At 34.2% G+C, this 15,531-nt stretch overlaps 1 protein-coding gene across 1 annotated transcript; it reads right to left on the reverse strand.

Moving 5' to 3' along the window:
• Positions 1-3,255: 3,255 nt before the first annotated feature.
• Positions 3,256-9,474, reverse strand: LOC108192299 (SEC12-like protein 2). The gene is made up of 10 exons (XM_064087897.1): positions 9,117-9,474; positions 7,890-7,984; positions 7,179-7,329; positions 6,891-6,982; positions 6,688-6,787; positions 6,210-6,285; positions 4,920-5,040; positions 4,173-4,289; positions 3,998-4,065; positions 3,256-3,512 (listed from the first exon to the last, which is right to left on the reverse strand). The coding sequence occupies exons 1-10, from the start codon at positions 9,348-9,350 to the stop codon at positions 3,430-3,432; spliced, it is 1,137 nt and encodes a 378-aa protein (XP_063943967.1). The 5' UTR covers positions 9,351-9,474; the 3' UTR covers positions 3,256-3,429.
• Between the last annotated feature and the right edge of the window lie 6,057 nt (positions 9,475-15,531).

Raw genomic sequence — 15,531 nt, forward strand, 5'->3', positions numbered from 1 at the left:
ACCGTACGGATGTGAAGATTTATATATTTTGATGATATTACAAAAGTTTCAAAAAAAAATAATTTTATTTGGATGGAGAGTTTAGCAGTCAACTAGTGGTTTGACTTGTAGAAGCATCTAGTGTTTTATCATGAATTACTGCTTACATTTTTAAAAAATTATTTTTGGATGATCCAACCGTACAGATGTAAAGATTTATATATTTTGATGATATTAAAAAAGTTTCAGAAAAAAATAATTTTATTTGGATGGAAAGTTTAGCAGTCAACTAGTAGTTTGACTTGTACTTGCATCTAGTGTTTTATCATGTATTACAGCTTACATAGTTTAAAAAATATTTCTGGATGATCCAACCGTACCGATGTGAAGATTTATATATTTTGATGATATTACAAAAGTTTCAAAAAAAATAACTTTATTTGGATGGAGAGTTTAGCAGTCAATTAGTGGTTTGACTTGTAGAAGCATCTAGTGTTTTATCATGTATTACTGCTTACATTTTTTTTAAAATTATTTTTGGATGATCCAACCGTACGGATGTGAAGATTTATATATTTTGATGATATTAAAAAAAATTCAGAAAAAAATAATTTTATTTGGATGGAGAGTTTAGCAGTCAACTAGTGGTTTGACTTGTACTAGCATCTAGTGTTTTATCATGTATTACTGCTTACATTTTTTTAAAAATATTTCTGGATGATCCAACCGTACGGATGTGAAGATTTATATATTTTGATGTTATTAAAAAAGTTTCAAAAAAAAATAATTTTATTTGAATGAAGAGTTTAGCAGTCAACTAGTGGTTTGAATTGCTACAACATCTAGTGTTTTATCATGTATTACAGCTTACATTTTTTAAAAAATATTTCTGGATGATCCAACCGTACGGATGTGAAGATTCATATATTTTGATGATATTATAAAAGTTTCAGAAAAAAATAATTATATTTGATGGAGAGTTTAGCAGTCAACTAGTGGTTTGACTTGTACTAGCATCTAGTGTTTTATCATGTATTACTGTTTACATTTTTTAAAAAATATTCTTGGATGATACAACCGTACGGATGCAAAGATTTATATATTTTGATGATATTAAAGAAGTTTCAGAAAAAAATAATTTTATTTGGATGGAGAGTTTAACAGTCAACTAGTGGTTTGACTTGTACTTGCATCTAGTGTTTTATCATGTATTACAGCTTACATTTTTTAAAAACTATTTCTGAATGATCCAACCGTACGGATGTGAAGATTTATATATTTTGATGATATTAAAAAAGTTTCAGAAAAAAATAATTTTATTTAGATGGAGAGTTTAGCAGTCAACTAGTGGTTTGACTTGTAGAAGAATCTAGTGTTTTATCATGTATTACTGCTTACATTTTTTTAAAATATTTTTGGATCATCCAGCCGTACGGATGTCAAGATTTATATATTTTGATGATATTAAAAAAAATTCAGAAAAAAAATAATTTTATTTGGATGGAGACTTTAGCAATCAACTAGTGGTTTGACTTGTACTAACATCTAGTGTTTTATCATGTATTACAACTTATATTTTTAAAAAATATTTCTGGATGATCCAACCGTACGGATATTAAGATTTATATATTTTAATGATATTAAAAAAGTTTCAAAAAAAAATAATTTCATTTGAATGGAGAGTTTAGCAGTCAACTAGTGGTTTGACTTGTACTAGTAACTTGACATTTATCATGTATTTGTGTTTCTATATTTTGAAAATATTTTTCGACGATCCAACCGTACGGATGTCAAAGTCTATATATCTTGATGATATTAAAAAAGTTTCAGAAAAAAATAACTATTTTTCGTTTGAAATCTTAACAGTCAACTAGTGGTTTGACTTGTATATGTAAGTAGTATTTTATCATGTATTGTCGTTTCAATTTTTTTGAAAATATATCTCGATGATCCAACCGTACGGATGTCAAAGTTTATATATTTTGATGGTATTAAAAAAGTTTTAGAAAAAAATAATTTTTTTTCGTTTGATATTTTAATAGTCAACTAGTGGTTTGACTTTTATTTTGGTTATTTGTAAGTAAAATTATTTTTCAAAAATATGTATGGATGATAATAAAAAAATATAAATTATATTATTAGTTATAAGTGATGAGTTTTTGTGTCAAGCAAAATAATCATCTAAATTGAAAAGATAATATGTGTTGTGTTGAACTTGCGCAAATTCCATCCTTTTCATTTTATTATTGTTCTTAAAAAATCACGAATTTTGTTTTTTTCGTTAATTATAGATATAACGAAACTCCTATACTTTATATTAATCAAATGCTAAACAAAAATCAATATTTTTTTGAGTTTTACTTAAAATCATGTCAGTGACTTGAATTTACTAGTATTTACTTGGAATTTTTTTTTTCCCGTGTCGCTTATTTGTTACTTGAGATTCTTTCCAAACCTCTAAATCAATCTCCAAAATTACAACAATGACTTGAAGTTACTGATTTGCTTTACTTAGAATTTTTTCCAAAATTACGCATTAGTGACTTCAGCTCACTAATGTTCTTTACTTAAATTTTCCAGCCCTCTAGTTTTGGGGAGCTACTTTAACGATTTCATCAGTGACTTAAGGTTACCGATATCCCCAGAATTACATTAGTGACTTCAAGTCACTGATGTTTTTGACTTAGAATTTTTTACAGCCCTCTAGTTTTGAGGAGCTACTGTAACATTTTCATCAGTGGCTTAAGGTCACGGATATCCCCATAACTATAACAGTGACTTGAAATCACTGATGTTCTTTACTTAAAAAATTTTCCACCGCTCTAAGCTTGGGAGTTAATATAACGATTTCATTTCATCAGTGACCTTATTTGATTTTTTTAGTAGGTAGTTGGGGTGTTGGTACATTGTTGGCTGATGTAAATTAAATGCAACATCAGTGACATAGAGAGGGATAATACCGGCATTTTAGGTTTTTCGCTCAACATCCGTGACTTCCAGTCACTAATGTGACTTCCGGTCACTATTTAATATTTTTTTCATGCGTCCGGAAGATCATGTCACTGATGTACTTCATTTAATGCACACCATTAATAACTTCAAGTCACTGATGGTGTACACCTACCTTTCCTGTGCAATTGTGTACATGTAACCGGCCCCAACAAATATTTCCAGTTAAAAGTCAGAAACAGCTATAAGCCGGTACTTAAAGCTCAAACAAACTGCCTCTAGATACCGAACCGTTTCTTTATAAGAACCATAGTTGCGACTCCGTCCAATATGAAACATGCAATACAAATAATACTTTCATCACTCATCCAAGACTTCAATTAATTTAAACGTCCCTGTTTTACAAAATTAGATATGCTGTAATTTAAAGTAATAGAAAAGTTAAATATCCTGATCCACAGGGCAGAGATACTCCACACATTTTTAGCAGCAAGATTGCTTTTAAGGAAGCATTTCTACCAATTTTGTGTAATACATGGCCATCGCTAGCAATATTATCAGCAAAATGATCCACAAGCTTGTTCCTGCAGTTGATTCAAAGTACAATAATTAACAATCATTTCAAAACCAGCACACTGAATACTCATTAAAATAATCTAAGATGTCAGATGCATATTTTACTTGAAAAACACTGAGAACAAACCAGTTGACAGGTCTAGATCAGAGACCAAATTTATTCATTTTATTTGGTGTCGGTGTACTAAATTGCCAGCCCTACGTGAGCCACAAACCTAAATTCGGGGGTTTGGTCTAAATAGCTCACTTAATGCATTTGTTCTTCTCTTTTATGTTACTAAAAGGACAATTAGTTATGGTAGGGTTTAAGGTCTCAAACCTACAACATAATGGCATCGTCGACATTTAAAATGGCTCACAGGGATATACTTTCTGAACTTCATTTTAGTAAGTCTAGGTTTCAAGTTAACTGACATTTGGTTGTGCTTATAATTTGTATTTTGGACATTTACTTGCACAAAGCATATATTACTGTTTGTCGAGTTATATATACCTCTTTCCTTCTTATCAGCAACCAGTGTCACTCTTGCACTTGAATCGAAAGATGTTGACAAAAGTGCCCTGTAAACAGATCATGTGCTATTAACAATCAATCAAACCTATCAAGATGCAGGTGCATAATATTTTACAATGTCTATATGATGATGGGAACAAAGTTGTATAAGAACCTTGAATCATGAGAAAACATCAGGGATGTAACTATGCCAAGATGAGCTTTCTTAACTACCGTATGTACCCGCATACTGGAAGAATGTAAAACTAAAATGTCACCTTCCATTGTCCCTCTGCAATTCGAACAATCATGATATGAAATAGCAGAAAGAAACACAAGCAATTCAATTTTGTTAAACAGAATGAGTTCTATATTTTCCAGAAATAAAAGGTGCAACTTGGTCTTTTTTATTTCTAATATTAAATATACCACCAGATCAGTTCAATAACTCGAGAAAAAGAATATCCTGAAAAATAACCACCATACATACATCCCGAACAAGACCAATTTATTGCACATACTTGTTATACCAGACCAGTTTCTTCAGATCATGTGTACCAGAGGTCACAGGGACCCTAAACCTAGAGGAAAGTAAGACACTAAAAAAAAACATGCTTCAGTAATTTCTATCCAAAAGCAACAGATTATAATCCTGAAAACAATTACTTCAGCTATCCAAAGCTTATGCTTTATTAATTAGGTATTTCCACTATCAAGTTATATCCACAAATAGACAAAAAAAGAAATCTATAGTATATGGTTCCTGTCATCAGATTTTAAGGTTATCTTGGTGAAAAGAACTGCATATATAATGTTCTAACTTCCAACATACAGATAACTTTTACAGCTAAGCAAACTGACAATGATAAAAATCTTGATAAAATTATCAAATGTGACTCGTGCAAAAACAAGAAATTCTTACACAACAAGGTGTTTTCCGTCAGCTGAAACATTAAAGGCGGTTATGGAGTCGCTGGTTATATGCTTCGAGCTAATTCGCTTCCATGATGTAGTGTTCCACTTTATAATACTTCCACCTTTACCTAATAAGCAAGAGATAATATAAACACTGAATTATGCTTCTATTTGGCATATAAGTTAAAAGGTAAAATTATATACGTATGTATCAATGATTTTTTTACAAATTTATAGAAAATAAGAAAAAACATGTAAAGAAAGAACAACAGCTCTCCATTAAATAAAATAATATGGATAAGGGTGTCCCCTCAATTCTGCTCATGCATAAAACATAAATACCATGGGAAGAAAAAAAATATTATTTGCCCTCATCACGCCACAAAGCAAAATTCATAATTGTGAATAGGCACTTAAGCCGAAAGCCCGCCAAATGACCAAATTATGTGGTTTGCAGTTTGCACTTTGATATGTAAAAGTCCAGCAACTCTCAGAGAGCACAGCTTAAGGACTAATGTGATGGAAGCTCTTAGGGCTTTCTACAAGGAGTTTGATCAACTTACTCTTTAATCTTAGTCATCAAATTTTACGTCACAAATATAAGAAACTAGATAGATCTAAGAATCTTCACAAAGATGAAAATGTTTGATGAATGAAGACAATTTAATGTCATTAGAATATGTGTTTTTGTTGTGTCATACAGTGGTTGTGTATTGTGGACTAATTACCGCATAAACTATTTTTTTCATAGATAACTTCTTTTTCTTTGTTTTAAACTGTATAATTATCTATTGAGGCCTCGTTTGTTTGATGTAACACAGCTAAGTAAATACAAGTTCCTTGGTACCGAGACTAATTACTATATCTATTTAATAAAGCAAATAAACATCAACTATGCACTTTTTTCGTAGTCACACCGCCGAAACATAGTAACTTAGTTTAATAGGGCTAAAACATAGAAAGTTAGTTAACTAACCCCCATGGCCAGTAGTCACCACAAGTTACATAGTCAATTAATTACAAAATGATTAGCAAATTTACCAAAACCATGTAACTTCTACTTGCATCAAAGGAACCAAACACAAACAGTTCATTATCCTTACAACTATAGTCCGATTTACTTATATTTTTATGACAGTCCGATCTGATTTACATTTATTTGCAAAACTCCACTTTTTTAGGTTTTTCATCTTAAGCTTTTGGGTGCTTCAGCGTCGCCTTCTCATATGAAATGGACCGTTTTTAAGACATAGATAAAATTTGGACAGTGGCAAAAATTCTACTGAGTAGTATTTACCTTGCATTGCAGTGACATAGAGAACTTGATGGTTCTCGATACTATGTGAAAATCTGCAGAAGCCAAACCGCTCATCCTAGTGAAAAATCAATCAAGTATATAAACAAAGCAGGTGAGGGAATATTTGAAGGGATAAAAGATATCATGATTAATAATAGACGCACACACACATACATGTGCAGTGTGTTAAATTGAAACTAATGAAGTGTCAATAGATAACTGAACAATTCATTGAACAGTATAACATTGTTAATAATTTATAATTACTGCACTTTAGTATAGTCCGTTCAATGTGATATTTGGGAACTACCATGCACTATATACTGCCAAGGTTTGAAAACATCTATATTTAAGCATGATATATTAGTGGATAGGAAATCATCAGACATGCAAAGACAAGCATATGGCTTCCTCAGTAAGTGTACTTCACATTCTTCTATTTGGTAAATACCATCAATAACTGAATATAGTGTCTGACCTTTACTTTCTGCAGAGCAGCTATAGCTGTTGCTGATGCAATTTCCCAGATCCTACCAGGCCCACTACTTCCAACAGAGGCTAGAAACTTTCCATCGGGGCTGCAAAAATTTGAAGGACGTTTATATCTAACCATAAAAATTACTAATTCAGTGAGGTTTTAAAAATGTTATTTGCAAGTTGGAAGAGTATAAACTAACCAACCTGAAAGATAAATCCTTCACAGAGGCATGAGCGTTCGACTCATCTATAATGCTGTCCATACTGGGCCACTTGAAAACCCTCAATTTTCCATCCTGTACTGTACCAAAATTATATCATCAACAAATATACTTCTGTTCTGTAGCATTAAGAGGACACTTGTTCTCCACAGATCAAATACAGTGTGTTAAATACGGATGCATATAATAACACAACATTGAACTTTTCTCTTATGCTAGCAATAGACGCAAATCATAGTAAACCAGATATAACAGGGATGATGAACCCTACCTCACCACCAGCAGCAAGTACAGATCCCTCATCATCAAAAGTAAGTGCTAATTGCTGTCCAACATCTTCTAGTTGATTAAGAACTTTTTCAGATGATTTAAGACCCCACCCATGACCATCGTCGCTTTTTACTGCATCCCATTCAAACCATCTATACAAGTAAATCATGGTAACAAGTGTTACTTCGATATAAGTCTGCTCATAGTATATGTTGTTAGGTTTGAAATGAATATGATTATTTCCAAAAGTAATATGATTACAAAGGACGAGCAAAAAACTATAATGATTAGGGAAAATCTCCACTATTTGTTCTGTAATGTTTTGTTCTTCTGGGAAAAAAATTGGCCATGCAACAGAGCAATTAAGTGGTGTAATATTGTTAAGTCAGATAATTCATAATCATCTTTAATTACATTCCAGTGTGCTGAACTGAGTTCATTTTGCAAGTGAGTAAAATTGTATGTCAAGGCTAAGCAGGAGGCAAAAAAAAAACACAGATGCTGCAAAAGAAAACTGAACAGTGGCACAAAAGAACAACACAATCCCCAATTCATGGAAAAGTCACCTCAAACCCAGCTGTTGGCACTTAAGACAAAGCACAAAAGAACTGCATTATACATCCTCTCACAACCTTCACCAGCCCTCAAGTTCCAAGATGGTAAAATGAAACTTTAGGGTCCAGTACTATAACTTAGTAGTATAGAAATTTACCTACAGCTTTGGGGCATTGAGCATATAAGGCCTTCTCCATTAGGGTGGACAGCCATTCTATAAGGCAGATCAGCCCCAGTACCAAGCTTTGCAACCTTGAAAGCAGAAAGAATAATTAGTCCCATAAAACAAACGCCAGAGCAGTGTTGTCAGTAATGACTGCTCAGTCTTGTGAATGTGCTATTACAGTAGACAATATTCAACTTATCAAACATAGGGAGACGGGTGTGACTTTAAAGGAAGCATTGTGTTCCCTTTCTTAGCCTTTTTTTATTCCGCATAATACAGTGTTTCAGGAATTGTAATATTCTGTATTTCATAGGGAAATATTGTGCTAAGTTCTGTGAAGACATGAATAGATTTTCATACAGGTAATTCTTTTCAAATAGAGCAGTATTCCTATACAATAGGGCAAGGTTCCTAAGACGGTACTAACAATACGACTAATTGTTTTTTGAGTGAAGAGTGAAAAACAAATTTTGGTTCAAGCCAAATATAAGTTTGCAAGTACATTTTTTCTAATCTTTCAGTAGTCAAAAAGTATTAAGTATCAATTCATTAGAAAGATGTGTATAATGAGGACACTTTTGTTTATCCCTAAAAGTTGGTGAAACCAACATACACACCCCAATTAACTTATCATATCCATTTGGCAAGTGGCAATTAAGAACTAATAATGTGAAACGTGCTTATTAGTTGAATCTTAGAATTCTGGTATGATCTTTTTATTTAGGCACAAAAAAAAAAAAAAAAAAAAACACTTTGGTTTGAATCTCACAAGTGACGATACTAATGCTGGATGACCATGCCCTTTATTCATCATGTATTAATTTACTTCTTATAAGTTAAAGGCATGCATTAGAAAGCACAAAACTGGCTTCGAATTGAACTGTCCAGCAACATAACAAAAATGCCTTTAAATTATAAAACAAAACAGTGAGTGTAAAGCAACTTTATCAAGAAAACCCCTCTCTTGTGAAAATTACCATAATCACCAAACAAAACAAATAGGCAAATATTGTTTGCGCTAATTCGCATTCTATACATCGAGCCAATTCAACATTCATCTCAAACAGTTGAGAAATTCAGAGCAGAACATGCCCGGGATGAGAGAGAGCGAGAGGGGGGGAGAGAGGAAGAGAGAGAGAGAGAGAGATTATATAGATGAAACAATGAGAGAGATGAGAGATTCGTTAAGAATGATGAGAGAGAGAGAGAGATGCATACAGGTTGATCGGAGAGGGAATTAGAATCAGCATAGAATTGAGAAACGAGAATAGCGTTAGGGATCCCGCTCTTGCCCTCGCCGCCACCGCCGGAGAGAACGACGTGTCTGGTGGCGTCGATCGACGGTGGAGAATCATCGGAGTCGTCCTCAGATTTGGATCGGGATAAGCTGAGCGGGAGCCAAGATGCTCCGTAGAGAGGGACGCCGTAGCTTTTGGAATTGGCAATCACCATCGCAATCACTCTCACCTCTCGTTACAATCTCCGATTTTGTGATTCGGGATTTGCGTAGTTAATGTTTTGCAGCTGGGACAGTTGGATTGAAATCTTTACGGAGAGAAGTACGTATATGTGTGCTGGAGTGTTTCTCGTATTTATACTTCGCCTGTACACAGCTGCCCGGTAAAAAATGGTTGTGCAATACTGCGACGCGTAGCTGTATTTTGACTTTCCTGTGAATAATATTTTACATTTTATGAATTTTTGTCTCAATTTTTAAATTCCAAATTGTTTTTAAAATTAATTAAATAATTGAGGGTGGAATATTTATAATACTAGGATTAAAGTGCGAAGCACGGGCGGTTATATAATTTGTAATTTTTTTATAATTTAAATTGTAACATCATTTTATTAGTATTTTAATATTAATGTATTGAATTTTAATTAAATTATATTAACCAACAGATTATATTTTCTCGCAGAAATTTAGTTTTTACAATTTATTATATATTTAAAAATATTTTTTTGTTATTATGAGATTGATTTTTAGTATTGTAGTTTATTTTAAACTTGTATTTATAGGAGATAGATTTTTAGTCTTATAATTGTTTTATACTTGTACGTATTAAGAGATAGATTTCTAGTGTGATTTTTTTTGCTTTTAGCAAGATAATAATATAAAAATGATTAAAAAAATATGATCAAACCAAAAAAATATAAACAAAATTTAGGATTACAAATTATAACCATGCTGGCTTATTATAGTGTATAGTATAGATTAGGTATAGATTTTTTACAAATTCCATGACGGCAAGCAAACAAATATTATTAGTAAAATATATTGAATGATGTATACTTCGATCAAAAGATAAATTATTTTAACAGATAAATTATTTTAAAATCACATGTGCTCGCCTTTTAAAAAATTTGTTCATAACACGAGGCGCGTCTAATTATTTAATTTATTTATTTATTCAACCTGGTTGTACAATTAATTGGCGGTTTGTCCGGTTGACCTTGGTTGTACAGTTAATTGGCGGTTTGTCCGGTTGAGCTACTTTCTAAGTATTAATGAAATCCACTTTTACTTTGGTAAAAAAAAATATTCAAAACTAACTATTTACACGTATTTGTATATAATTTAAAAAATATATATAAGTATAAGTAATGTATCAATGAAGATTACCTTCCACTATCAATTTTCTTTTGTATAACAGCTTATAACATAGCACGGATATTTTTTTAATTACATTTATTTTAATAATTCATATGATGTATAAATATTTTTTTATTATATATATATGTATTAATATAGATTATATAAGATATTATTATTATGTTTGTAAAATAAACCATCTCACTAATATTTAATACGCTGATTTATACACGACTGTATTCAATATTTTCATATGAGTGAAAATAAATAGAATGATTTAATAATTATATACTCCGTCCATCCCATCAAGTTATTCACATTATTTTTTGACACACATTTTAAGGCTCCTATATAATATAGTTTTATAATATATTTTTTAAAAATTATTTTCTAAATAAAAGGCCAATGTTTAAACTTGTATATAGAAAATATAAATTAGAAAAACATTATTAAACTATATTTTATAAGAATTTCAAAATACGTGCAAACAGTGGACGTAAACTACCTGGGGCGGAGGTGGTATGGAATATAATAGAAAATAAAATTTTAAAAAATAGTCGTAAATTTTACAACAGGAATCGTATTCTATTTACAAACCTCACTGTCTTTGATTTAAGCATAAAAAGAATAAATTTTATATTCCAATTGCAATTTTTTTAAAACATCTATCGATTTTTTTTAGAACGTACCATTGAAAATATAAATTATTTTCATATTTAGATATCACACACACATATATATATTTTATTGGTATGAATGTAAAAATTTATCAGACAACGAAATTCAACCATTCGTATATTTAGATATTTAGAACATATAGATAATAAAAAACGTATTCAATTACAAAACTTACTTCCATTAGAATTTTACAAAACCTAATTTTTTGTTTTATTAAAAGATATATTTTATATACAAAATCTACTTCTAGTTGTTTGATACAGGACATGAATACACAACTTTTTATTCCATATTAAGATATTATACGGAAATACTTCTATTATTATGTACTCATAAACGTTTATTAATCAGTAATTGAACAAATGACCAAATTATGCTCATTACACTTATTGTATATAAATAAAACAATATAATCAAATTATCAACAAATTAATGGATAAGTAATTAGGTAACAACATTTAAATACAAAATTCTACCCGTATTTTACCCTTACAAAAATAGTAGGCCTAGGCTGTAAATCTAACAAGTAGAAGCACTTTGACATTTTTTTAGTGGGCTATGCGAATCAAACAGCCCATTAAGTAACGACCCGATAGTAGGTGTACAGATTTAATATCGCTAGGATGGCAACGGTAACACACCTTGGGAACAATAACGGACCGTTGGGTAATAGGAAAAATGTCGCCGATCTTGGACAGGACGACGGCTGTGATGAGCGCAACAGAGACAAGGAGGGATGGACGACTAGTATCTTGGATGGAGATAAGCATTCCCAGCTGGCTAAGGTATTCAAGCACTGGTTCCTTCTTGAACCAGATCTGGTGGAAGCGTTAAGGAAGGGGAATCATGCGCTGCTAGCAATGGCGCTAGCAAGAGTGGATTTTCTCCTAAAGGTTGTGCCTTCAGAGTTGCTAGCTGAGGGGTTTGTTGGAGAAGAAGAGGGCCTTTGCCGTGTTCACCGTTTTCTACTAAATAATGGGTGGTGGGAAAGGGCTTGTAACCTTAAGATAAACTTGCCTATGGGCAGGGGGCAAGGCATGAGTAAGGATCCATTATTCGACTTTCTCCAAGCGCACGAAAATATGATTCATCCAAACAATAGGGTGGGTGCTCTAAAAGGGGAGAATGAGGCGGTGAGGATGGCCTTAAATCAGATACACTACGGAACTATTGAAGCCAGGAGGCAAACTAAGTCTAAGGAAGCGAAGCAGCCTACACCGCGACGCAGTAGCAAAAACTTGTCCCAAGTACGGATTCTGAATGAATTTCTGGAGGCCTTTAGCACACTGGTAGAGCCTTCAGTACTCAAGGATGCGCTGTCAGGAAATGACAAAGCACTTTCACTAGCTTTAGGCCAGATTCACCACAAAACACTTCCATCTCTGGGAGTTGATACCAGGAAGAAGTCTTTCAAAGCAGCCCTGCTGTCTCCTGCTAAGAGATCACTTACAAAGGCAGCGTTCCAGGCTCGCTCGTCTTCAATACATGACGCTCCTAATGGTAAGATCTCTATCTTTTTCACTGGGTTTGATGAATCTGTTCATGCGAGAGAACTATGGCAAATGTTTAAAAGGGTGGGGAAAATTGTAGACATAATATTGCCAAGGAAAAGGGATAAATATGGAAATAGATTTGGGTTTGTTATTGCATTAAATCATTCGGAAGCTTCTAAAATCATTGAAACGCTGAATGGTAGACAAAGTGGTGCATCAAAACTATATCTAGTAGTTGCAAAAAAATCAAAACTTAAGGAATATGCTAGTGTGCGATCTTCACGCAAGGGTGATTCACGTCAGGATTCAAGCCATACCAACATAGGAGTGGATCCTAAGGAAAACGGTGTTGTGAGTAATAAATCCAGTGGAAAACATCCGGCTTCCCAACCCATTGTGGGGGAAAGAATTGGTTGTGTAAGTCTTGCTACTGAACAGGTCAAGGAGAAGGTGGTTTCGCTTAAACATGATGAGGCGTTTCAGGAAGAACTAAAAACCTCTGTCATGCTCATCACTATGAGAAGGGAGACAGTTTCTAATGTGGAAATGATAGTAAAGGGACTAGGCTTCAAGGATGTAATCATCCGGGGGATTAGCAAAAACAAATTCTTAGCTTACTTCCCACATGCTGCAAGTCTTGAAGAGATTGACCTTGAATTCCTGGAGTTAGGTTTCATTGAAATACGTAGAGTCAAAGTCGAGGATCTTATTCCACCTCGCCAGGCTTGGATTGAAGTAAGGGGCCTGCCAATACAGGGGTGGACAGAGGGGAATTTAAGGTCGCTCATTAAGCCATGGGGGGAAGTTGTCCACTTTGGTCGTACCGTTGATGAGGATGGGTTTTATGTTACCCCGAAGATGGTGATAGACACAATGCACAAGGAGAATATCAATGTCTCTGTCAAAGCCTCAATTCAGGGCAAAGATTGGAAAATATCATTGACTGAAACATGGGGTTCATGGGACCAGCTGCAAGTTGACACTGATAGTCAGCCGGATTACTCCTCAGATGGTCACATATACGTAGAGGAAAATATGGATATCAAGGAAGCGGATAATGGAACGGCTGACAATTGGCAAGTGCAGGAAACAGTGGTGCAAATTGAAAATGATATGACTACTGAGCTAGATATCCATACTGAGGAAGAAGGGGAAGATGGATCATGTATCAACCCGGTTACTCCGAGAGCAGTGCCTGAGGTACCATTAGAAATCCCATCACTAAATAGGGATGATCAACCAGAAGTTGAGTTGCGCACATCCAACTGGATGCCAAGGGAAAAAGACTCGTCAATCTCTTTACAAGTAACCTCTTCAGATAAGATTGAACAGCCAAATCTGGATGACTCGGAAGTGGTCGACTCGGATGAAGGAATGGAATGCTTGGACGTCCTTCAAGATCTACAAAACTTGAAGGTTCAGATTAAGAGAGGACGCCCGCGCAAATTTAACAAAAAACAGGTGAATAAGCATTTTAAGCTCCCTCGTAAGAAAAAGGTCAGAGGCGAAGGCCTAAAGCAAGTTTCTCATTTTTTCCTCAATGCGAATGTTGATGAGGCAGAGGCAGTGTTCGAAACGGGAGTGTTGATGGGGTTGTTGCCTCTCAATTCTAAGCAGCGTTCTATGGAGCTCATCAAGGAGAACCTGCAGTGACCGACTCCTGCGGTACTCTTTTCTCCTACCAAGTTTAAATGGAGTTACAAACTTTTATTTCATGGAATCTGAGGGGTGCAAATAGTGCATCCAGTAAACACCTGGTACGAAACCTAGTACTCTCCCTCAAACCTTCTATCTTATGTCTTCAAGAAACCAAATGTGGGTCATGGTCTGATAGGAGCATTTCTTCCCTTGGTTTTTCGGCAAACCCGGGCTGGATCGAAACTCCTTCACAAGGTCAGTCGGGGGGTCTACTCACAGTATGGGAAGAAAAATTCCTATCTTTATGCTCTTTCAAAACATCGTCCAATTGGATTTCGATTAGAGGAGTCTGTAAGTTGGACAACCGATGTTTGGTGATAATCAATGTCTATGCACCACAAATTTCAGATCACAAACAAGAGGTATGGGCTGCTATACAGGATGAAATTGCTTCTGCGCAGGTGCCTTATGTATTGTTGATGGGTGACTTCAACTCTGTCCGAAAGAAGTCTGAAAGACTTAATACTGCGTTTAATAAGGTGGATAGTCTCCGGTTTAATAACTTCATTGAAAACTCGGGGTTGTATGAGGTGTACATTAGGAACTCTACTTATACTTGGTTTGGTCCTGCACAAAAATGCAGTCAATTGGATAGAGTGTTAATCTCTCAAGAGATGCTGGCTTTAGGTAACTGGTCCACTTTGGCACATGATCGCTACACGTCAGATCATAAACCGCTTAGTCTCTCCACAGCTTCGGAAGATTGGGGTCCAAAGCCATATAAATTCTTTAACTACCTTCTTCAAGAGAAAGAATTAGTGGAAACATTGAGGCACACCTGGGGGGAGGGTCGCTCTGCAAACCTGGTCTCCAAGTTTCGAGCAATAAGAGGGGCGGCGAGGTCATGGGCTGCTAGTCATTTTGGGAATTTAGATGATCGCCTTCAGCAGTTAGCGAAACAACAGTCAGAGCTGGATGAAGGCAATGGTGTAGGTCTGAATAGAATCGGTATTAAAGAGGAGATGGATAAACTCCTTCACATCAAGGTTAGCATTCTATGTCAGAAATCGAGGCAAAACTGGGAGCTCAATGCGGAGAGAAACACACGTTTCTTTAATAGAGCTCTAATTAGGAGGCAACACTCAAATAAAATCTCATCCATTGTGCTGAATGGAACTGCACTATTCACTCCATCAGAAATTAAAAAAGTATTTCACAGTTACTTCGAACA

This window comes from Daucus carota, chromosome 2 (genome assembly GCF_001625215.2).
Source record: "Daucus carota subsp. sativus chromosome 2, DH1 v3.0, whole genome shotgun sequence".
Taxonomy (NCBI): Eukaryota; Viridiplantae; Streptophyta; class Magnoliopsida; order Apiales; family Apiaceae; genus Daucus; species Daucus carota.

Excerpts from the sequence above, each read along its gene's own strand:
- LOC108192299 (XM_064087897.1), bottom strand. The coding sequence starts at position 9,350 with ATGGTGATTGCCAATTCCAAAAGCTACGGCGTCCCTCTCTACGGAGCA. Across the intron at positions 6,286-6,687 it reads CTGCTCTGCAGAAAGTAAAG|GATGAGCGGTTTGGCTTCTG; the intron begins GTCAGACACTAT and ends ATTTTTCACTAG. Across the intron at positions 5,041-6,209 it reads CTATGTCACTGCAATGCAAG|GTAAAGGTGGAAGTATTATA; the intron begins GTAAATACTACT and ends CTTGCTTATTAG.